Raw genomic sequence first — 25,201 nt, 5'->3', positions numbered from 1 at the left:
CGCTGGGAAATTCCTGTGGCTCCCTCCAAGCTTAGCAGCAACAGTCGCGCTACCCAGGTGTGGGTGTGTTTAGGTGTAATCGGCCACCTGCGCTTATGGCAGAATGATCAAGGTCCTTAACATGCCACAGTGGTGACACGGGGGTGGAACATGGATACCATCTGAGTCTGCACATAAAGTTGACCCTTGTCCGTCCCGGCCAGGATTTGAACGCATGGGTCACAAGTCCAGTGCTCTACCATCTGAGCTACTGGGCATTAGGCACACACAAAAAAGTTGTATGTTTCTGGTCACCCGACCCTACCTAGTTTTTTCCCGCCGACCCTAGACTTTTTTTTATTGCATTTGTAAAAAAAAAAAAAAAAGGAAATAAAAGCGTCAAAACGAAAGTAACAGACGGCAGACGACACAAGGGGGATAACCCCGCATCCCTTTTGTCTCATTTGTTTTGTAATGTGTTGTCTTTCTCTTTGTATAGTAAGTCCAGTCTCTTTGCGTCACTGTATAGTTATTTTCTACCCTGACCAAGAAATAAAAAATAAAAAAAATAAAAAAATCCCTACCTACCTACCCTATTTTTTGTAGCCATGTTACCAGAAACATACAACTTTATTTTGGGGCCTTATAAAGTTCTTACCAAACATTCTTCTCTGATCCCTTCAGTCTGTTGGCGTAGTTGTGTTTGGGAGCTGCCATTGTCTAAAACAGACAACAGAAACTCACACTAAATGACACAGAAGTTGTTCTACTGTGTGTGTGTGTGTGTGTGTGTGTGTGTGTGTGTGTGTGTGTGTGTGTGTGTGTGTGTGTGTGTGTCAGTGTGTACGTTTGTGTATGCGTGCGTGCGTATGTGTATGTGTGTGTGTGTGTCAGTGTGTGTGTGTGTGTGTCAGTGTGTGTGTGTGTGTGTGTGTGCGCATGCACTGTACGTGTCAGTGTGTGTGTATATGTGTGCATTTGTGTGTTTAACACAAAATATACATTCACAAAAAACTTTCATGAGTAGCATCACAGTACACCGTAGTTATAAAACTGGCTCAAAAATTGTCAATTTAGTCAAAGAAGCAGGGATTCCAGATTTTGAATGCATCATCACTTGTTTAGATTTATATGCTTTAGACATGAGTGGCTCATTCAGTGTCATTTAACAATACATCTTGATTTGTTATTGGTTAGTTATTTTTGTAACTCAAAGAATCCATTTCCTTACATATATGGTTTATTATTAACAACAAAAATCTACAAATTCTGATACAAGAGTTAAAATCATCCTGTGAAACAATATTGTCACTGCATGCAAATGGAGACTTGACAATGATTTCCATGACAACGCATTTAAAATATAGTTTTAGCCCCGACCCTAACGCCTTAATTTTGCAATCAAGATCATTAGTCAAATGAAAGAAAAACGTACAAACAGATAAAGGGCAATCAACAAAGTGAAAGTGAATGAAATTGTCAAATCAAAAGTTAGAAATTTGAATAAAAAAAGATAACAAAACATACATAATTCAAGCATGCTAAATATTTGCCAACACATGTTAAACAAAAGGACATAAGCAACAAAGGCAGTAATAGTTAAATAGTGAACTTAATAACGCAAACTTTAAGTTTGTAATAGGAACTATACTGTATCTCTTTAAATCTGAACACATGTACATCTGTGCTCTGTTTCGCTACTTGAAGTCAACTCACTTGTTTTTTTCTTAACATTTTCTGGATGCAATTTTCTGACAAATGACATTCCTCTCTTTCTTCTAATATCATCAATTGACTGAGATCATGCATGGTTTTGAGCTCTTATGTTTGTACTTCCTCAATTATTTGCCAAATTTCCCGACAATCTCTTGCTCCCCTCCACCCCAAAGAGCAACCCCTCCCTAATGACAGCATATCCCCCGCCCCCCCCCCCCCCCCCAAGAAAAAAACCGACATAAAAATTAAAATTAACATCTGCACAAACTGTTGGATATATAATAGGTACCACTGGCCGCGCTCAAGAAAAACAAAACAAAAAGCAACGTAAAACAATGTTGCAGACACTAATTTTTCATTAATATTATATTACCATATGTTCTTGCTGCAGTATTGCAACTGGAAATATAAAGAACTCCCCAAAATGAAAAAGATGCATGTTAATGTATGCATTTACCAATTATATGGCCATTATACAATTACAGCAAATCAATAATTAAGGGTAGTCTTTCCTGCATAAACAATCATCATCTCATACCTACATGTTCAGGCTAATTAATTACATGGGGTAAGATATCATTCCTCCAATTTGACATATATATATATGACAAAAATCAAGTCGCAGTGAGAATGTGTTAATCCATTAATTTTGCAGACTGACATTTTTAAGAAATTAATTCATAAAATAGTGTGTACTATGCACAAAATGGATCAAGGCTTTGTGTTTGAGTGGAACACCCCCCCCCCCCCCCCCCCTTACACTGGACCAGAGACTATAGAGTATACAGAGACGCGTCATCCTTCTTTGCGCTGCGGTGCGAAACTGAGACCGGCCAGCGCAGCGCGGGAAAAGAACCACTCCCTGCCGCACAAGGTAGCTCGCGAAAAGCGGCTGCTGTCGGCTGTGTTTATATCACGTTTATATTAACACTAGAATGAATACCCGCTTCGCCGGGTAGCCGGCTTCGCCGGGAAGAAGTACTTAGAGCCGTACGCCGGCTTCGCCGGGTCCGAACAATGGACCCGCCAAGCTTAGGTCCCTCCCAGATTCGTGGAATGGGAAAGCACGAAAATGATTCAGTGGCCATAATGCCATTCCTGACCATATCGAGTCCCATCCTTGTCGACGAATGTAACCGTGTTAATCACCTTTGGAGGCGAACTCCACTCAAACAGGATTGAGCAATTTATAGCTTATCTGTAAGCCCTTTTGAACTGTTATGGCTTCTCACAGGAAGGCCAGTACATACAAATACACAAAAGCCGCCAGACCACATCACAAACAGAACTGAACAATCCCCAGGTGTTGCTCACATAGAGAGACACACACACACACACACACACACACACTCACACACACACACACACAAACACAGAGAAGCCGTATCTATAGAGAGATAGATGACAGTGTATTTTTCGCGTGAATATAAATTGATTCGACCTTTACACTTTTACAGTGAGGATAATTTACGGGTCCAATTTACGTTCTGGACACTGCGGTGACCTTCTAAAAATAGTAACAGAACGCCGGGAATATCCGAAGACGCCCCACTCATACTATAGTGCACCATACGAAGGAAGGGAGGTAAACGCTGAAAACCTGGAGACGATGAGAAGATAAGGAAGAGTTACTTATAATGGTGAAATGAACACAAAAACCAAAATCGGTTCAGCGCTGTGCGCTGAGAGCACGTGTTGAAATATCTCATCGATGATATTGTGTCCGGGGTGTAGCTGAATACGGTGTCCAAATTTGAAAAAGATCCACCGAGAACTTTGGCTTTGGTGTGTCGGTATGGGGGCCCGGGTAGCTGAGGTGGAACCAAAATAGCTGAGGTGGAACCAAAATCGGTTCAGCGCTGCGCGCTGAGAGCACGTGTTAAAATATCTCATCGATGAGGTTGTGTCCGGGGTCTCTCTGAATAAGCCCACCAAATTTGAAGCAGGTCCATCGAGAACTTTGGCCGTGCATCGCGAAGACACAGATACACAGACACACAGACACAGACACACACAGACACAAGTCGTATATATATATAGATACTGTCTGTTCTGTCCGGCTGACAGTGCTGCAAACAGTAACTGGATGAACAAATATGTTTGTTTGTGAACATCCTTTTTAAATGACCATAAAAACACCGCAGAAAATGGTATAGATTAAAATTAAATCAAATTAATTTTCTTAGGCAATATTTGCTGCATCGCTGTAGTTATGCAAACATGATTCAAGTCAGTCTCTTTTCACGAACTAACCGTCGTTATTTTTGTGTGTTTTAATCAAATACAAATGCATCTATATATATATACGACTAGAGTCTGTGTGTCTGTGTGTCTGTGTGTGTGTGTGTGTATCTGTCTGTGCGCGATGCACGGCCAAAGTTCTCGATGGATCTGCTTCAAATTTGGTGGGCATATTCAGGTTGACCCGGTACAGGACACAACCTGGTCGATATTTCAACACGTGCTCTCAGCGCGCAGCGCTGAACCGATTTTGGTTCCACCTCAGCTATTTTGGTTCCACCTCAGCGACCCGGGCCCCCATACCGACACACCATAGCCGCTACACCACATCACAACGCCAAAGTTCTCGGTGGATCTTTTTCAAATTTGGACACCGTATTCAGCTACACCCCGGACACAATATCATCGATGAGATATTTCAACACGTGCTCTCAGCGCGCAGCGCTGAACTCATTTTCGTTTTTGTGTTCATTTCACCATTATAAGTAACTCTTCCTTATCTTCTCCAGTGTTTGGCGTTTATCTCCCTTCCTTCGTGTGGCTTTCCCGTTCAGTTGTAAGTTACTACACTGCGCTGTCCACTGCGCTGAGCGTCTTCGGATATTCCCGGCGTTACTATTTTTAGAAGGTCAACGCAGTGTACAGAACGTAAATTGGACCCGTAAATTATCCTCACTTTAAAAGTGCAAAGGTCGAATCAATTTATAGCCACGCGAAAAATACACTGTCATCTATCTCTCTATAGATACGGCTTCTCTGTGTTTTTGTGTGTGTGTGTGTGAGTGTGTGTGTCTCTATGTAAGCAACACCTGTGCATTCTTCAGTTCTGTTTGTGATGTGGTCTGGCGGCTTTTGTGTAATTTTATGTACTGGCCTTCCTTTGAGAAGCCATAACTTGCTCAGTCCTGTTTGAGTGGAGTTCGCCTCCAAAGGTGATTAACACGGTTACATTCGTCGACAAGGATGGGACTCGATATGGTCAGGAATGGCATTATGGCCACTGAATCATTTTCGTGCTGTTCCCATTCCACGAATCTGGGAGGGACCTAAGCTTGGCGGGTCCATTGTTCGAAGCCGGCGTACGGCTCTAAGTACTTCTTCCCGGCGAAGCCGGCTACCCGGCGAAGCGGGTATTCATTCTAGTACTGAATACATGGTTAGTTAAGCCTGAGAAAATATTCAGGAATTAATCGTTTAACGAAATAGTTCCCGGTTAAATCGGTAACTAAGGCATTTAGTCAATTTGGTGTCGTCCCAGCACATCGAAACTGAAATGGGTTGTCAATAACACGGAGCTAAGAAGTTATCATGTAAGGAAAACTGTAAAATACAGCAACTTAAACCAGATTCTTGTGACCAAGCTGACTTTAAAGAATCTTGATCGATCGATGATTTTCTTATTTCTTTTCAGTTGCTTCTTTCTTGTTCAGAAAGCTCTCTCTCTCTCTCTCTCTCTCTCTCTCTCTCTCTCTCTCTCTCTCTCTCTCTCTCTCTCTCTTATTATGGCAAGATTCCGAGGTGGAATAACAGAACTATTTGTGCACGTTAAAGGCACAGTAAGCCTCCCGTAAACCATCACAGAGCTCCCCGAGCGTCTAAATACAGTACAAGCATACTTCCATTTGAACGCTCACCGAACGGGAACATCCTGGCTGCTTTCTGTCGAGCGTGAGACATTTTCCAAGAATTTATTTTCGTGGACTTGGCCCTGAAGAACAATGGCGCCTCGTTTTTGCGCTAGACCTAACTTTTAAAATCTAAATAATAAATTGACAGCTTGTTACACAAACATTCTTTAATCATAAAAGAATTCGTTTTTCATCAAGACAAGATCAGAACAATTCGAAGTTGTGAAAGTTTAAAAAAAGAAAAGCCCGGAAGCAGGGTCACGCAAGGGTCGTAGCAGACGACGGCCCGGTTTATCAGTGCAAATCGCCGTTCCTCTCAACAGTCAAAAGCCATGGCCATCGCTAGAGTTCTTGTGAACCACAGCCGTTGTTTCGTGCATAAAAAAACGTGCTATTGTAGATAAGCTCACGTCGAGTCGCATTCAAATGACTAACTATGACGACTGCATTGTGAAAAGGGGGAAAATTGGATCACACGGGTTCACGATGGCTCAGGGGTAAGATAAACCACGCAAAAATAAATTCTTTGAAAATTGTTCGCTCTTTACGGAGGGCACCTAGGATGTTCTCAATTGGTGAGTGTTTAAATGAAAGGGTGTTTGTACTGTGTGTAAAAGCCTGACCGTATATGTGATGGTTTACGGGAAGCTTACTCTGCCTTTAATCGATATAAGAGATACGATGCGGATATGTTGTTATGCCCATTGTGCAGGGAAAGTAAGGAAGATGAGTTTTATTTTGTGCTTTGTTGCCCCGCACTTCGTGGTTTGCGATGCCAGTTTATTCCTGCTAAGTTTTATAGAAACCCAAGTTTACACAAGTTTTCTATGCTTATGGCATCTGTGAATGAAGGTATTGTTCGAAAGTTGTCAGCTTATGTGTACAAAGCATTTCGGCTACGTAGTGTTATGTCTTAGTTCATGTAAGCCTACGGTATATTTTATTTGAAATGTAATGTCTTAGTAGTTCGTGTATGATTTATTTCATTTGATGTGTGTGCAAATGTCATTATGTCATTGTATATATATGTTCACCCCCGTCATAAGGGGCTACGGCCTAAATGAGTAAACAATCCAATCCAATCTCTCTCTCTCTCTCTCTCTCTCTCTCTCTCTCTCTCTCTCTCTCTCTCTCTCTCTCTCTCTCTCTCTCTCTCTGTCTACCCTCTGGACTGGTTTGAGGCTGTAGTGTGTATACAGTGTGTGTTTTCACTGTTCCGGTAGAATAGATCTACACGCAGTTCGACGCTACAACTTTTACTGATTTTCCAACATTTAACGAGAGAAAACTGAATTGAAGAAACAATCCTCACCTGCTCTCTTCCTTGGGAAATTTGAACATCCTGAAGCCTTTGGTATGTGCGTTTGAGCAATTGATTCTTTCTTTATTTGGTGTTTAACGTCGCGGTTTTCAACCACGAAGGGTTATAAATCGCGACGGGTTTGAGCAATTGATGGCCGAACACCATGCCCCACTGCGTTTTCGCGTTGGCGCGGCCATGCTTGTGCAGCACGATATCACTACTGCTGTGAAAAGAGAAAGTAGGTTTTTCCATGTTTCCGCGTGGTGTCATCCGGTCTCACTTTTCAGCACCGCATGGAGCGTCTCTGTATACTCTACAGTCTCTGACTGGACCCCCTCAGCTGAACTTTAGAGGGTTTTAAAACCAGGAGGACTTTTCTAAATTGAAGTTCCAGTGAGGGGTTCCAAAAACATTAAATTAAAGTTGGGGGTACTGGGACCCTCTAGGCATCAGTGGGGAGCCCTGGGTTACCCTTCAGTGTATGTAGCCTATAATGGAAGGGCGCTGGTTCTGAGCGACGCTTAGTTCTCGAGATAGGTGTGACCAGATGACGTCATTTATACTTTCGTCATGGGGGAGATCTTTCGTATTTCAATCAGTGTCATTTCCCAGTTCTGTTACTCCGTCACGGCGGAGGGCTGACCGTGCACCCAAAAGCGGACTCAACCAAATGGGTATTTTTTGAAAGCTTGGGGCCTGCCGAACATAAAAATCGATGTTAACAAGAAATATTCAAGGGCGCACTTTCTCTTTTCAGTCAAAATTCAACTATACCCTGAAGAGTGATGCACGAGCATTTCAGACGCTTGCCTCTGAAAAAAGAAGTTCTCAGCCAAATTACGAACTCAAACTGGTACGTTTTACATATAAATGTGTTAGTTGGTATCTTTTGATTATCACAAAACAATTTGCGACTGCTTTGGCCGAGGATGCTGGTGACAGTATCATTATTATGAACCCTACCCTAAATCCAGGAAAGACGTCGTCCAAAATGTAGGTAAGTTTTGATTAAAAATAAATTCACACAAGACTAGTATTGTTGTTTGGCTTCAATGGATATATTTTCGTCAAGTATGATGTCTTTACATAATATCTGTAAAATATGAATGGATTTGAACCATATACTATGTCACTATGACCTTCCAATCTTCCTAACCCCCAGCCCAGTAAAGCGTGCGAGACGTTTCCTGAACAAATGTCGCTTTGTGGTGCGAGTTCAGTGTGACATGATTAGTTTCCAGAACCCCATTTCTGACTTTCGAAGTTTATCTACATACATTTAGCAATGCACGAGCAAAATATGACAACTTAATGGTGCCTTTTGGTTTAATGCTATGGTAAAAAATCCTAGTGATAGTGTTTACAGCTTGAAACAAAACATAACAGAGGGGAGTAGTCTTCCTCAATCTGGTTCAGAGCATAATGTATTTCTATTTTCAGAGGTAGCATTATTTCTGATAAGAGCTAGAGCCAATATAATGATGCTGAATATTTGAAAAATGAACTTTGTGACTCATCTGAGTAGCAGAAGAGCCTTCGTGATCGTCAGCGTAAGGCTGGCTGTCTTCAAGGCAATTCCTAGATGAACAACTTAACACTGCGTTCGATTATTCGCCCGTTTCTTAAGCTAGAGCTTTGAAACTTTACACGCGTCTAGGGCTACATGAACGCTTTACAATACATACAATATAGTTGACTCTCGCGTTATTCAAAGGTCACAACAAGGTCATTACCAGGCAAAAACGAGGGAAAACCGACGGAAAGTACCATTTTGTGCAACTGTTTGTTAGAAAAAGCTTTCAAATTCAATTATTTTGGGGGGGATTAACGCATCTCTAGGCATGACAATCATCGGGGTGTTGCAGGTAGCTTTGTTTCCTCCTTGGGGATGAAGCTACCAGGGGAAGGGATTGTGTTGGAGGTGCGGGTAGAGGGGTAGCCCTCCCGGTGCTCCCCCTTGGACCTCCCTAGTCTAGGACCCTGGGTCTTCGCGAGGTGGCCATTGTAACGTAACCCCTCCGGACTAGCATAACGTTTCCCTATCCCAAGACCGACCGTGCGTGGTCTATGACCACATCCTCTACGAGGTGACCCTATCAACTAGGCAGCGAAAGCCCCTAGGCGAAACACGGCGGATCTAGAGGAGAGAACCTCGATAAAAAATTTTGAGCTGCCATGAAGACGGAGCATGTTGGCTGAGGACAGCGGGCAGACCTTCTGTGCCGACACCCATCTACAGGAGAAAACCAGGCATGCACGCATCAAACCCAACATGGCCTGGCCTGGCCATCCGATTATCAGACATCAATTGTGGAGGTCACGACAAGGTCATTACCAGGCAAAAACGAGGGAAAACCGAGGGAAAATACCATTTTCTGCAACTTGTGTGAAAGTAAAAGCTTTCAAACTCCATCTTCTTCTGGTATTGGCGCATCTCTAGGCATGACAATCATCTGATTAACAGTCCTCAATTTTCAAGGTCACAACCAGGTCATTACCAGATAGAACCGAGAGAAAACCGAGAAAAAATACTATTTTCTATAACTTTTTTGTAAGTAAGAGCTTATAAACTCCATCTTCTTCTGGGATTAGCGCTGATTTCTATGACCCTGAAGTCCGAGGAAAGTTTTCTTGGCCCATGCCTAGTTTGAAGGTCATGATCGACAAGGTCAAGTTTACACGTTTTCTATTTGTGTTCGGCTATTTTCTAAGCTAAAGCTGTTGAGGCAGATTCATGACATCTTCCTTCGCCCACAGGGGCTCTAGGGGGGTGGGCGGGGCTGGATGTAATAGGGGTAGAAGAGAAGGGGAGAGAGAAGAAAAAGTCAATGTTAAGGTGTTCATCTACCGATAGCCTTGCGGTCTGCAAGCCTGACTCTGAGGATCACACCGGCTGTCCTGGCACTCAGACGAGTCATAAAGTTGATATATTTTCCGTCGTTTTACCCAGTAATGACATTGTTGTGTGACCTTTAAATATTACGAGAGTCAACAATATTTGTTTCATGTCTTATAATGCCCAAGACGTGTGTAAAATCCCATCCTTGTCATGACCTTCAAACATTGCATGGGTCAAGAAAACTTTCCTCGGACTTCAGGGTCATTGAAATCAGCGCTAATCCTAGAAGAAGATGGAGTTTATAAGCTCTTACTTACAAAAAAGTTGCAGAAAATGGTATTTTCCCTCGGTTTTCCATCGGTTTTATCTGGTAATGACCTTGTGACCTTGAAAAATAATTGAATTTGAAAGCTTTTTCTTGCAAACAGTTGCAGAAAATGGTACTTTCCCTCGGTTTTCCATCGGTTTTATCTGGTAATGACCTTGTTGTGACCTTGAAAAATAATTGAATTTGAAAGCTTTTTCTTGCAAACAGTTGCAGAAAATGGTACTTTCCCTCGGTTTTCCCTCGTTTTTGCCTGGTAATGACCTTGTTGTGACCTTTAAATAACGCGAGAGTCAACTATATTGTATGATTGTCATGTCTAGAGATGCGCCAATACCAGAAGAAGATGGAGTTTGAAAGCAATTACTTACACACAAGTTGCAGAAAATGGTATTTTCCCTCGGTTTTCCCCGGTAATGACCTTGTCGTGACCTCCACAATTCATGACTGTTAATCAGATGATTGTCATGTCTAGAGATGCGCTAATCCCAGGAAACAATTGAATTTGAAAGTTCATTCTTACAAACAGTTGCAGAAAATGGTACTTTCCCTCAGTTTTTCTTCGGTTTTACCAGGTTGTGTGACCTTTAAATATTACGAGAGTCAACAATATTTGCGTTATGTCTCATAAATCCCAAGACGTGTGTAAAGTTGTAATTAAGCTTTAGCTTCGAAAATAGCTGACGTCCAGAAAGTATTTTATTTGACCGTAAAAGATATTCCCAAATAGAAAACGTGTAAATTTGACCTTGTCATGACCTTCAAACTAGGCATGGGCCAAGAAAACTTTCCTCGGACTTCAGGGTCATAGAAATCAGCGCTAATCCCAGAAGAAGATGGAGTTTATAAGCTCTTACTTACAAAAAAGTTATAGAAAATAGTATTTTTTCTCGGTTTTCTCTCGGTTCTATCTGGTAATGACCTTGTTGTGACCTTGAAAATTGAGGACTGTTAATCAGATGATTGTCATGCCTAGAGATGCGCCAATACCAGAAGAAGATGGAGTTTGAAAGCTTTTACTTTCACACAAGTTGCAGAAAATGGTATTTTCCCTCGGTTTTCCCTCGTTTTTGCCTGGTAATGACCTTGTCGTGACCTCCACAATTGATGTCTGATAATCGGATGATTGTCATGTCTAGAGATGCGTTAATCCCCCAAAAATAATTGAATTTGAAAGCTTTTTCTTGCAAACAGTTGCAGAAAATGGTACTTTCCCTCGGTTTTCCCTCGTTTTTGCCTGGTAATGACCTTGTTGTGACCTTTAAATAACGCGAGAGTCAACTATATTGTATGTATTGTAAAGCGTTCATGTAGCCCTAGACGCGTGTAAAGTTTCAAAGCTCTAGCTTAAGAAACGGGCGAATAATCGAACGCAGTGTTAAGTTGTTCATCTAGGAATTGCCTTGAAGACAGCCAGCCTGATCACGAAGGCTCTTCTGCTACTCAGATGAGTCACAAAGTTCATTTTTCAAATATTCAGCATCATTATATTGGCTCTAGCTCTTATCAGAAATAATGCTACCTCTGAAAATAGAAATACATTATGCTCTGAACCAGATTGAGGAAGACTACTCCCCTCTGTTATGTTTTGTTTCAAGCTGTAAACACTATCACTAGGATTTTTTACCATAGCATTAAACCAAAAGGCACCATTAAGTTGTCATATTTTGCTCGTGCATTGCTAAATGTATGTAGATAAACTTCGAAAGTCAGAAATGGGGTTCTGGAAACTAATCATGTCACACTGAACTCGCACCACAAAGCGACATTTGTTCAGGAAACGTCTCGCACGCTTTACTGGGCTGGGGGTTAGGAAGATTGGAAGGTCATAGTGACATAGTATATGGTTCAAATCCATTCATATTTTACAGATATTATGTAAAGACATCATACTTGACGAAAATATATCCATTGAAGCCAAACAACAATACTAGTCTTGTGTGAATTTATTTTTAATCAAAACTTACCTACATTTTGGACGACGTCTTTCCTGGATTTAGGGTAGGGTTCATAATAATGATACTGTCACCAGCATCCTCGGCCAAAGCAGTCGCAAATTGTTTTGTGATAATCAAAAGATACCAACTAACACATTTATAATTATGTAAAACGTACCAGTTTAAGTTCGTAATTTGGCTGAGAACTTCTTTTTTCAGAGGCAAGCGTCTGAAATGCTCGTGCATCACTCTTCAGGGTATAGTTGAATTTTGACTGAAAAGAGAAAGTGCGCCCTTGAATATTTCTTGTTAACATCGATTTTTATGTTCGGCAGGCCCCAAGCTTTCAAAAAATACCCATTTGGTTGAGTCCGCTTTTGGGTGCACGGTCAGCCCTCCGCCGTGACGGAGTATGTGTTCTGCTGTCGTTTTGACTGACTTGACAAGTTGAGAAAACCAATGACACTTCATTTTTGCGAAACAACTGAATATGAAAAGAAAAGAAAGCGTGCAGAAGTATGTTTGGGTCCTGCAAGACTTTATGACCAACGATTTCTCCCTTGGAAGTAAATGAAGATGTCTGCTTTTTGTCTGCTTAAAAGGTATACCGACAAATACCTGGAAGCTTTCTTGGGCACAGAAAATGAGCCAGAGGACTTCGCTGATACTGCCTGGTGCACTTCAGTATCTGCCATCGTTCAGAATTGCCAAATCGAACAGTCAAACAGAGTACCACTGAGGAAGTAACTGCCCAACAAACATTATGCATGCGTATCGCATGCGTGAAAGCGTGCGCACGCATGCGATACGCATACGATTCTGTAACTTTTGTTTCGTGCGATACGCATGCGTTTTTTGCTCGGATATCGAGCGTGACACGCACCTCTAACGCAGGTCTACCGCATGCGTATTCCATTCGTTCGTATTCCGGATTGTTTATGCTCTTTATAAAGCAGGTTTTTAGCTGCTCATATTTTCAGGCACTCTGACAACAACACGCACTCAAACCATGCAAGCAGAAACTCAAAAACAAATTGTTTCATCAAAATATTATGTTATTCAACAATTTTTATAAACATTCACAATCTTAGTGAAAATGCGTAATTAAATTTAGATACACTTACTGGGGCGGGGATGTAGCTCAGTCGGTAGCGCGCTGGATTTGTATCCAGTTGGCCGCTGTCAGCGTGAGTTCGTCCCCACGTTCGGCGAGAGATTTATTTATCAGAGTCAACTTTGTGTGCAGACTCTCCTCGGTGTCCGAACACCCCCGTGTGTACACGCAAGCACAAGACCAAGTGCGCACGAAAAAGATCCTGTAATCCATGTCAGAGTTCGGTGTGTTATAGAAACACGAAAATACCCAGCATGTTTCCTCCGAAAACGGCGTATGGCTGCCTAAATGGCGGGGTAAAAAACGGTCATACACGTAAAATTCCACTCGTGCAAAAAACACGAGTGTACGTAGCAGTTTCAGCCCACGAACGCAGAAGAAGAAGAAGAAGATACACTTACTTAGTTACAACTAAAATTATGAATCATATTCTACCTAGTAGGCTTTACATTTTGAATTTGATGGCATTTTGACACATTTAACATTTTTGATTAGGACAAATATAATAAGAAACCCTTTGCGTATTAAAATAATAGTCACATTTGTTTTAAAATACAAAACCATGTAATGCTGATCAATTAGTGATTTTGTTTGTTCGTTCATGGGCTGAAACTCCCACGGCTTTTACGTGTATGACCGTTTTTACCCCACCATTTAGGCAGCCATACGCCGCTTTCGGAGGAAGCATGCTGGGTATTTTTGTGTTTCTATAACCCACCGAACTCTGACATGGATTACAGGATCTTTTTCGTGCGCACTTGGTCTTGTGCTTGCGTGTACAATGTACACACGGGGGTGTTCGGATACCAAGGAGAGTCTGCACACAAAGGTAACTCTGAGAAATAAACCTCTCGCCAAACGTGTGGACGAACTCACCCTGACAGCGGCCAACTGGATACAAATCCAGCGCGCTACCGACTGAGCTACATTCCCGCCCCATCAATTAGTGATAATTATTAACACTCAAAATACAATTTGTATTCACAATGCTGCGACTTTTCGGCTATCTCTGAATATATATGCAGCGAAAGGCAATGTGTTTTGTAAGGACTCCCAGTGCCGTGCTGACGTCCTCGGTGATCCATCACCAGGCATAAACAAGTGATGCGCCTTCCCTTCCTTCAAAAGATGAGACTCGATCTGCTTGGCTGCATTTGCTACCTCTCCTCTGCAGCCCAGGTCCAACAGAGTTTCCCTGAAACTAACAACAATTTATCAAATCATTAGTTAGTGTACATAGTCTGAAGCCACCTGAACACACGACAGCCATTTTCCTTCAGTTCTCCCCTTATTTATACTATAGGTACATGTTTTTAATTTATTTACACTCATCCTCATGGTACTGAAAAAGTGCCATGAAAGGCAGAAAATAAGAAATAGAAAGTCAAACAGAATGAGGCAGAGGGATGTTAAGATATCAAATAACCAAAGGGAAATAATCGCTCAATGCATACGACATGTGTAATAGAGTAAGCGAGAGTTGTACGGAACCTTTTCTCCTGGCACCTGAGAGAATAACAAGCATTGACATGAACAAGCGACTTTCATCCTCAAAAAAGGATGATCACCGCAAGCTCATATGCTCATCATTCTCCAAGGCACTCCAACTAACACCTACCTACACAGTCATATACAAGAACCAGCTTTTATTCTCGACCGGACTTAGTCCTTAGATCAAGACTGGTTTTAAACAGAACAAATTCAATGTTCATTTCAATGCTTGTTATTCTCTCAGGTGCCAGGAGAAAAGGTTCCGTACAACTCTCGCTTACTCTATTACACAATATGTCGTATGCATTGAGCGATTACTTCCCTTTGGTTATTTGATAAGAAATAGAAAATAAGGAGCTCAATATTAGCTGATTCTTCAAAGCTTCCTTCACATACAAAGTAACACACACATGAATACAAACACAAAGCCTGTATTACAACATAAGATAACAAGAAGGGCAAAGCCCATACGACTCACATGCTTGACCTTGACATGACCTTGACCTTCAGGGTCAAGGTCAAATAACTAAACCTAGCAATGACATCATACACTAAGAACTGCTTTACACATTTTTCCTACCAAAATACATGTGACCTTGACCCAAAGTCAAGGTCATCCAAGGTCATGCAACACAAAGCTGTTAATTCAAGACATAGGAAGTACAATGGTGCTTATTGGCTCTTTCTACCATGAGATATGGTCACTTTTAGTGGTTCACTACCTTATTTTGGTCACATTTCATAAGGGTCAAAGTGACCTTGACCATATGTGACCAAATGTGTCTCATGATGAAAGCATAACATGTGCCCCACATAATTTTTAAGTTTGAAACAGTTATCTTCCATAGTTCAGGGTCAAGGTCACTTCAAAATATGTATACAATCCAACTTTGAAGAGCTCTTGTGACCTTGACCTTGAAGCAAGGTAAACCAAACTGGTATCAAAAGATGGGGCTTACTTTGCCCTATATATCATATATAGGTGAGATATTCAATCTCAAAAACTTCAGAGAAAATGGGAAAAATGTGAAAAATAGCTGTTTTTTAGACAACATTTATGGCCCCTGCGACCTTGACCTTGAAGCAAGGTCAAGATGCTATGTATGTTTTTTGGGGCCTTGTCATCATACACCATCTTGCCAAATTTGGTACTGATAGACTGAATAGTGTCCAAGAAATATCCAACGTTAAAGTTTTCCGGACGGACGGACGGACGGACGACTCGGGCGAGTACATAGACTCACTTTTGCTTCGCATGTGAGTCAAAAATCAGGGACACATAATTCAGAAAACTTCTATAACACAAACATTTAAACCAGGAATGATGACACAAAGTGCTTTCCAAAAGTGTTATTTGTGACTGATCATGCCAAAACATCTTGACAGTACAGGCAAATACTGTGAAACTTATCTTACAGGCAGCTAATTGTACAGTGGAACCTTGTATTGAAGAAACTAGCTTTCCAAGTTTTCAGTTCACAATGTAATTATGTCTGAAAACAATTCCATTTAAAGATGGTTTCTCTCATAGGACGTGATCTGCTTTCAGTATATTTTTGTGTTAATAGTCAAGATCTTTTGAAAGGTAGGTTCCATTGTACCCACAAACGAAACAAGTGTAAAACACAAACACTCACCAGTAATATTATTTGAGATTGATTTGTGAAACTCTACAGCAAGGGAACACATGGAACGTAAGTGGCTGCCAGGGCTCTGAGTCTGACTTTCCTTGTTTCAGTGTCTCTCATTTGTGTTGACAGCATCGATTAGCAGCACCTTGAGAAGCTACACAAAAGAAAAGAACATTGTCAATAAATAATTTCCTTTTACATCAGTTGGTCTTTTTTACATGTAAGTTCACGAATAAATCTAAAGTGCATTTCAGAGCCGTGTTCATCCCAGACACAGAGGACAATCAGCCAGTTGGACCTGCATGAATTAAAAATATATGTGGGTCAATATGTTTTGGCCAAAAAACAATTTTGGGGTACTACTTGTCTCCAAAACCCCTGAAAACCCCATCTAGACTAACTAAATCTATCTTCAAAGTGAATTATTGGACATGCCTGTGAAAAGTAAGCCTGATTCATGCTACTTGAACCCTTATATTTGTGTTGAGAGCCGAATTATCAACGAAATCGATGCAACAATTTCAATGCAAGGGAGGTAACCCTTGTTACTCGAAAGCACAAGTATTGATGACGTCATGTGATTAGTGCAGACCTGTTTACCCCCATAAGTGTTTTGGAGTAATGCTCAGCCCCAAAAATAGTAATCCTGGCACAAAAATAGTAATCATCCAGCATTCATCGCCATTTACAACGCATATGACAACTGTGTCTGCGAAACGCAATCCATCATTCACAAACAAAACACATCAGTCAGTTTTTGTAGTCATCATAATTTCAAAGAAGATCACATCAAAAGCACATGCATCACTGATTCTTTTTCTTTTGCTAGTAGTAGGCCTTTTTCAGTGAGTCGAGCGCTTCTCTACTGTACTTGCGCTTGCCGAATGAGTGAGGGCGAGACTTCACCACTAGAATAAGGCTCTCCAGCGTCTCATCAGACAAGACATGATCTCTGGTCAGTCCTGTGCTTTTTCACCCCATTTTGCCATTGAAAAAACCAATGCCAAACATGTGAACTGATTTTTGTTTACATTTTTTTTATTTATGAAAATCGTAGTCTTGACACGGATAGCGGAATGGCGTATTTTTTGCAGAAAATCGTAATAAATTACGCCAAAATCGTAAGGGTAAACAGGTCAGTTAGTGCTTCCACTCCTTCGTAAATCCTCGCACAAACATAAAAATAAAGCCATGAACTGTGAAAGTTGCAAATATAAGTCATGATTGCAAACAATTATGTAACAAAACACGATCTAAGGACGAATTTTCTTATTTCTGATGAGGTTTTTGGAGACAAGTAGCACCGCAATTTTGTATCTACAGAAATTCCATGGGGTCAAAACTATAGACATTCAATATGCAGGCCTGGAGACTGCATACCTGACCTATTACGACGGAGGCTGAAAATACTGTCAGACTCAGAGCACAGTTTAGGTTCATAAAACAACAAAAAAAGGCATCCAATATTTCAAATGCCAAAGCTTTTTGTCGAATAACATTGGTGCACAACCACAACACTAACCAGGAATCAAGATAATATTTACAGCCAAGATTGAAAATCTTCTTAGGCCTGTAACTCAAGCCTGACTACCCTGCATGCTGAAAGCAATAGCTGAGAAAAACAAAACAAAATCAAACATACCATTATTGAAAGCCGCAGTCAACCCTTTTGGGGAACAGAAACAGAAAGGATCTCTCCACAGGGAAACATCATCAGGATGGTTGGCCATAACGTGTGTACTGCAATCATAAACAGACACACTGTTACTCATTTAAAATCATAACTATCAATCAATCAATGACGCTTATATCGCGCATATTCCGTGGGTACAGTTCTAGGCGCTCTGCAGTGATGACGTGTGAGATGAAATTGTATACGGCCAGTAGATTGCAGCCATTTCGGCGCATATTTACCTTTCACGGCCTATTATTCCAAGTCACACGGGTATAGGTAGACAATTATTAACTGTGCCTAAGCAATTTTGCCAGGAAAGACCCTTTTGTCAATCGTGGGATCTTTAACGTGCACACCCAATGTAGTGTACACGGGGGGAGGGTTCGGACACCGAAGAGAGTCTGCACACAAAGTTGACTCTGAAATAAATTTCCGCCGAACCTGGGATCGAACTCACGCTGACAGCGGCCAACTGAGTACAAATCCAGCGCGCTACCAACTGAGCTATATCCCCGCCTCACTTAGATACAGATACCTACAGACATCACCATTAAACACAGTCACATGCGTGCGCAAGTCAAAGGATTAGCCTGTGGTTTAAGCATGACATAGAGACTTCTGAGCTCTACATGTTCAGTCCAAAAACACAGGTACTGAAGTAGGGACAACTGCATAAGAAGATGAAACCAAAGAGAAAAAAGCAAGCAAAAGCATTACTTACCTGTTCACAACAACGCATTGGTATGACCAGGTTAGCAGATAAACACAGCACTGGACCATTGTAAATGCAGGACTTGAAGTTCAATGGGTCCACTGAAAAAGAGATTGTGCACTTTGAAAAATCATAAACCTGGTATACTGGTAACCTTCGTGATAACAATCCTCTCCCTGCATGAATTCAGTTAAATTGAGTTTAAATAATACTTGTCCTAACTAACATTTCTGATATGGAGTTGATCAATCACAGTCATTTTGAGTCAGAACTTCAACCCTGAAAATTACTGACTACAAAGACATTCATCGATTCAAATTTCAGCAAAAAATATATTATATTTTGGCTTGTATGTCATGTAACTCTGAAAAGTGAAAGCATAAATTACTGAAGTTTCATTCACTCACACACACACACACACACACACACACACACACACACACACACACACACACACACACACCCACAGTGACACATACACAGAAACACACACAAAAACATTCATCATCAAAGGAAGCCTTAATCATACCTTTGCAGAACAGAAACAGCCAAGATCAATTCCCAATAGGAAACATGGTCCGAATGGTCAGCCGCTGTGTACTGGAAACATAAGTGGCCACACTGTTACTTATTTTAATGTAACTCAGAATTACTCAGATAATTCCACAACTTACTAACATCACATAAAACACACAAGCCACATTATGAGTCTGTATGGTTAAAGCATGGAATGGATTATAGAGGCAACAAAAAAACCTAAGTACACATATACCTAGATATAAATATATAATGTATATATGCCGTTCTTCAGAAGTGTTCAAATTAGAACATAAAGCCCCCAAAACCATCAGATACACACATTTTTACACAAAAAAGTAACAGAAAGCCAGAGTGATCTTTGAAATTTAAACTGCACACACAGCACAAAACACATACACTGTGTACATGAATAATAAAGAGGCAACTGACCTTTTCCAATTCAAGACAGCTGTGAGTGTGATGTTTCCATTGTGGGTGTCTCATCTCAAGGTGTGACATGTTACAACAGGATCCAGCTGGTATGCATCTGTAATAATTCAAATATCCTGCATACATCAGTACGCACTGTGCAACACAAACACATTTGATTTAAAACTCTAATGGCCTGTCCAGACACTCCCGGCAGACCCTGTCCACATTTGACTTATGCTCAAAACGGCGCGCCGCAGCGTGCTATGATCGCGAAGCGTTATTTGCAGAAGAATAGCGCGTGTTCTAATTTCTATGACACAGACATAGAACGACGGAAATTTGACCAATCAGAGCAAACCAGAGCGATGACGTCAGCCGCTCGCGGCGCGGCTGTCGAATGCAACTGAACCTTCTTGTCAGGTGACCCGCTTGACTGATACCGTGTTGTAAAAAGAATCGTCGATGTGTGGCCACTCGGCAAATCCCGAACGAGCACAAAACGGCCTGCGGCGCATAGAGCGTAAAACGGCGGCCAAGTCTGGACAGGGCTTAAGCAGCGCTGTTTCAATTATAATGTGAGTCTTATGACAGTAACACACACACCACTAACTATGCAGTGGAGAAAACACACCAAAAATACCATTGAAGCTCAGTGCATGAAATGATTTCTTTTTTGCTTGTGCGCTGAATTCCAAAGAATTTGAACTTGAGCGTAAAGTTAAAAATAACATACTACTATACTATTTTTCATTCTTGCTCTACTTCACATCAGTGAACACACTACTTTGATCGACCAGTTTGGGTCACAAATAAGCAAACACAATTATGGCATTTCCAATACCCGGGAAAATAATATCTACTCGATTCTTAAATCGCCTAGAATCTTCAGCAAAATACAATGCGCCCCATTCAATGCACATATTAACACTCAACTTAGAAGTTCAACTTCAAGGATAAAAAAACTAAGTGGATTCACAGCGCGCGGCGCGTTGTGTAGCGTTGCGACTTACAACGCGCAGCGCTACGAGGAGTGCTGCGATTCACGACGCGCGCGCGATGTATTCTGCTGTTACATTTTCTTCACAATCGCAAAGTTTACAACAGCTACATCCATCTGATCTATTTGAGAAATAAAACTCAGTAAAACGAAAAACAGAGCTCCATTCTCTCTCTCTCACTCTCACAACTGAGTTCACCATATATCGCTGCGCCGATGTAAAACGTGCCTAAGTTCCAGCCTTGAATACTTGGCAGTCATATCACTACATGTCATTGCAATGGCTTCTACTATATGGAAAGCAGCTGAGTTTTTAAACTGGGATGACATTTTTAAACAAGTATCCGAGTACAGTGCCGCCGGCAGAACCGCTGTTAATCGGTGTAACTGTAACACCAGTTAACACTTCAGCAGCCATTTTGGAATTTGCGCATGCGCAGATCGGTTTTTTTCTTTTTTTTCCCCCCGGTTGATTAGAGCGCGTATATTCAGTCTGCAGAAAGTGCAATTTTGTAGTCTTGCAGCCCTGAAGTTGCTTTTGATTGTCCAAAGAAAGAGTGTAAAGGTTCTAAGGATTTCATCGGGCACACAAATACGCGATTTTTCTTGTTTTTCTGGTTGATTTGAACGCATGCGCAGATCGTTTTTTTATCGAGTGTTTGTTTTTTCTCCTCTTTCGGGTAATTCCTTCTTCGTTCCATCTAAGCGCTGGAACTGTTAACTGGTGTATAGATTCACTTGAGATAATATAATAGAGGTAGGTGCAATCAATTGTTAAAAATGTTGCTGATAATCAAAATAAAGCGCGTCAACAATCTGCGCTGGTGAGAGCAATAGCCGCGCTCTGGAAATCGCTGGGCTGCACAACACGCCGCGCTCTGGGAATCGCCGCGCTCTGTGAATCGCTTGCCATAAAAAAAAACCAAGAAATGTAGGTTGTTGGAAAGCTTGTTTTTGACAAAACAATACGTTCCAGTCACAGATATCTCGACCCAGCTGTCTTGTCAGTGCACAGATAAACAAATATGAATTCAACAGTAAAAGACTGACCCTTTCATTCATCATTGTTTCGCAGTTCAACTTCACGAAACAATTAACTTGGCTTAAAACGGCGCCTCTGCACTTACCAAACCTTGATACGCGGTGCAGTGAACAGAATGCTTCGATACTATGCCTGCAAATACTTTCTTAAATAATGAAAACATCAAAAATAGTGAAGAAACTTACCTGTCAAGCATTCCTGTCGTCAGCTGATTTTTGTTGACCGTTTCAGTATCGGGCTTGCAAAGGAACGAAAACAGAGTTGTTTCCCCTCGTAATAGCAGACGACATTGTCACTGCAATGCTGCTTTTACACTGATTCTGTTACTGAAACGCAGTTTTGACCTTTGTAAGTGTTCTCTCACACTGTATGCTACCTTTTAAATGCAGATCTACAGATTGTGAATTCTAGAGAGTCATCTACAAGCAAAACCAGTCGTGAGATAAGATTTCAAAAAACCGGAAGTGAAGATGTCGGAGCAAAATGTTTCGAAAAGAAATTAGCGCTGATAAAATATAAACATGAGTTTGAGTTTTCTGTGGGATCATCATCGATTTTCTTTCATTTTTTTAACTGAGAATTTGGCTTTTCTTTAATTTAAAAAGATTCAGAGGGATTGTGAGCTAAAAGATTGCACAGGGCATCGTCGCCAACAGTAATGACGTCAAATCTTGGACCTAATATGGAGGTCCAAGGTCAAATGCAAATAGAGCTCGTAAGGAACGCGTCACACAATGACGAGAAATATAGCGTCATAAAAAGCATGCGTATCGCATGCGAGACGAGTTACAAAATCGTATGCGTATCGCATGCGTTTTCACGCATGAAAGCATGTCGCATTCACGTATGCGATACGCACTCGACTCGAGTGCAGAAATCCGTGTTCGATTTTGTGCATGCGTGACGCGCTCGATTCGAGTGCAGAAATTCGTGCCGAGTGTTTTACGCATGCGATCCGAGGGTGCAATGTTTGCTGGGAATGCGACTCGATGTGTGCTTATCTACAAGATATAGCACGTTTTTTATGCACGAAACAACGGCTGTGGTTCACAAGAACTCTAGCGATGGCTTTTGACTGTTGAGAGGAACGGCGATTTGCACTGATAAACCTTCGTCTGCTACGACCCTTGCGTGACCCTGCTTCCGGGCTTTTCTTTTTTTTAAACTTTCACAACTTCGAATTGTTCTGATCTTGTCTTGATGAAAAACGAATTCTTTTATGATTAAAGAATGTTTGTGTAACAAGCTGTCAATTTATTATTTAGATTTTAAAAGTTAGGTCTAGCGCAAAAACGAGGCGCCGTTGTTGTTAACGAACAAGCTAGTCTACGAAAATAAATTCTTTGAAAATGTCTCACGCTCGACAGAAAGCAGCCAGGATGTTCCCGTTCGGTGAGCGTTCAAATGGAAGTATGCTTGTACTGTATTTAGACGCTCGGGGAGCTCTGTGGTGGTTTACGGGAGGCTTACTGTGCCTTTAAGCAGAATAAATTAATTCTGTCATTTGATCGACAAAAACGACGAGAAAATGCATACGAAATATCGACAGAGTTGCCTCTCTTCCTTTGAAATGGCGCCTTTGCTGATGTTTTCCTTCAAAAACGCATGTAATTTGAGGAAAAGCATCGGTACAGTTCATTCCGTGACTTAATTGATATCTAAAACGACTTGTTATGCTTACAAGAGCTGAAATGCACCTGAATTGTGAGCTATGAATTTATCACGCTAAAGTTCAACATTGCCAATCAGGAATATATATGATGGTGAAAAGCAACCCTATCAGTTGCACTTGATAAGAGTCCCCAAGTATACAGCCGCCATATTCGAAAGCCAAGGTAACCTCATAATTTTTGTCACGTAACCTGATCACATGACAGATCACGTGATACGTCACGTGCAGTATTATTGGCTACATAATACATTACAATTTACATCAATCAACCTTGTTCAACGACAGCCTCTGCTTCCTTGCAGTACATTATTTGACTTTATTGTTTTAGTTTTACAGACAATGTTCATAATAAAAGAACCACGTAGATGGCATGTTGAAAAACTTTCTATATTCTGGGAGCCACGTCAACTGTCTACTCAAAAATTACCAACCGCCATGTTGTCTGTTGACCTTGTTCACTACGAATAAAACGTAGACAAGTTCCGTCTTTGTTCTTTGCCTTTCAGTGCTTAGCCATCTTATTTCTTTGTTACACTGCCAAGTTTGTATACTTTGAGACTGATCAATGCTTTGAGTTGTTGTCGCATCAACGAATATCAAAAGAACAGTACAAATTAAAGGAACAAATCAAAACAATCTATAAGTATAACCTGAGCAGGAACAGAATTAGAACGCAACTGATCGTTGCAAGTCTATTTGATCGGGACCGATTTGATCGTGTGCCTTTGACTTTGAGCAAGTTGTTCGGTATCTATCCGGTCAAAATATCAACAATACGCACAAACGGATTCTTGTTCTTACCTTTTGTTCGGTAGTTTGGCGATTCTATCACAGTACGATCTGTCGTTTGTGAGTTCAACGTTGGGTCTGAAGCTGCCGTCTCCGCAAAGAATAAATGAGCGTTGCATGGTTGCGATCACATGAGCAACCCAGAACCACGGACCTACATTCTAATCAGTCTTCTTGCTTACGTTTTTATATTTAGTCAAGTTTTGACTAAATATTTTAACATCGAGGGGGAATCGAAACGAGGGTATGGTGTATGTGTGTCTGTCTGTCTGTGCGTGTGCGTGTGTGTGTGTGTAGAGCGATTCAGACCAAACTACTGGACCGATCTTTATGAAATTTGACATGAGAGTTCCTGGGTATGAAATCCCCATACGTTTTTTTCATTTTTTTGATAAATGTCTTTGATGACGTCATATCCGGCTTTTCGTGGAAGTTGAGGCGGCACTGTCACGCCCTCATTTTTCAACCAAATTGGTTGAAATTTTGGTCAAGTAATCTTCGACGAAGCCCGGGGTTCGGTATTGCATTTCAGCTTGGTGGCTTAAAAATTAATTAATGACTTTGGTCATTAAAAATCTGAAAATTGTAAAAAAAAATAAAAATTTATAAAACGATCCAAATTTACGTTTATCTTATTCTCCATCATTTTCTGATTCCAAAAACATATAAATATGTTATATTCGGATTAAAAACAAGCTCTGAAAATTAAATATATAAAAATTATTATCAAAATTTTTTTTTCGAAATCGTTTTAAAAACACTTTCATCTTATTCCTTGTCGGTTCCTGATTCCAAAAACATATAGATATGATATGTTTGGATTAAAAACACGCTCAGAAAGTTAAAACGAAGAGAGGTACAGAAAAGCGTGCCATCCTTCTCAGCGCAACGAATATCCCGCTCTTCTTGTCAATTCCACCGGCACTGCCTTTGCCACGGGCGGTGGAGTGACGATGCTACGAGTATACGGTCTTGCTGCGTTGCGTTGCGTTCAGTCTCATTCTGTGAGTTCGACAGCTACTTGACTAAATATTGTATTTTCGCCTTACGCGACTTGTTATATTTAGTCAAGTTTTGACTAAATATGTTAACGTAGAGGGGGGAATCGAGACGAGGGTCGTGGTGTATGTGTGTGTGTGTGTCTGTGTGTGTGTGTAGA

At 41.0% G+C, this 25,201-nt stretch overlaps 1 protein-coding gene across 1 annotated transcript in view; it reads right to left on the bottom strand.

The window, feature by feature from the left end:
• LOC138951694 (kynurenine--oxoglutarate transaminase 3-like) overlaps nucleotides 1-24,161 on the bottom strand; it is a 65,792-nt gene extending 41,631 nt beyond the window's left edge. Inside the window, exons 1-2 of the mRNA XM_070323252.1 lie at nucleotides 24,055-24,161; nucleotides 638-699 (exon numbers count right to left, since the gene is read on the bottom strand). Coding sequence (XP_070179353.1) covers nucleotides 638-696 — 59 coding nt within the window. The 5' untranslated portion in view covers nucleotides 697-699; nucleotides 24,055-24,161. The remainder of the gene's footprint in view (nucleotides 1-637; nucleotides 700-24,054) is intronic.
• Between the last annotated feature and the right edge of the window lie 1,040 nt (nucleotides 24,162-25,201).

This window comes from Littorina saxatilis, linkage group LG17, assembly GCF_037325665.1.
Source record: "Littorina saxatilis isolate snail1 linkage group LG17, US_GU_Lsax_2.0, whole genome shotgun sequence".
Lineage (NCBI taxonomy): Eukaryota > Metazoa > Mollusca > Gastropoda > Littorinimorpha > Littorinidae > Littorina > Littorina saxatilis.
This window is presented reverse-complemented; position numbering and strand designations above follow the sequence as displayed.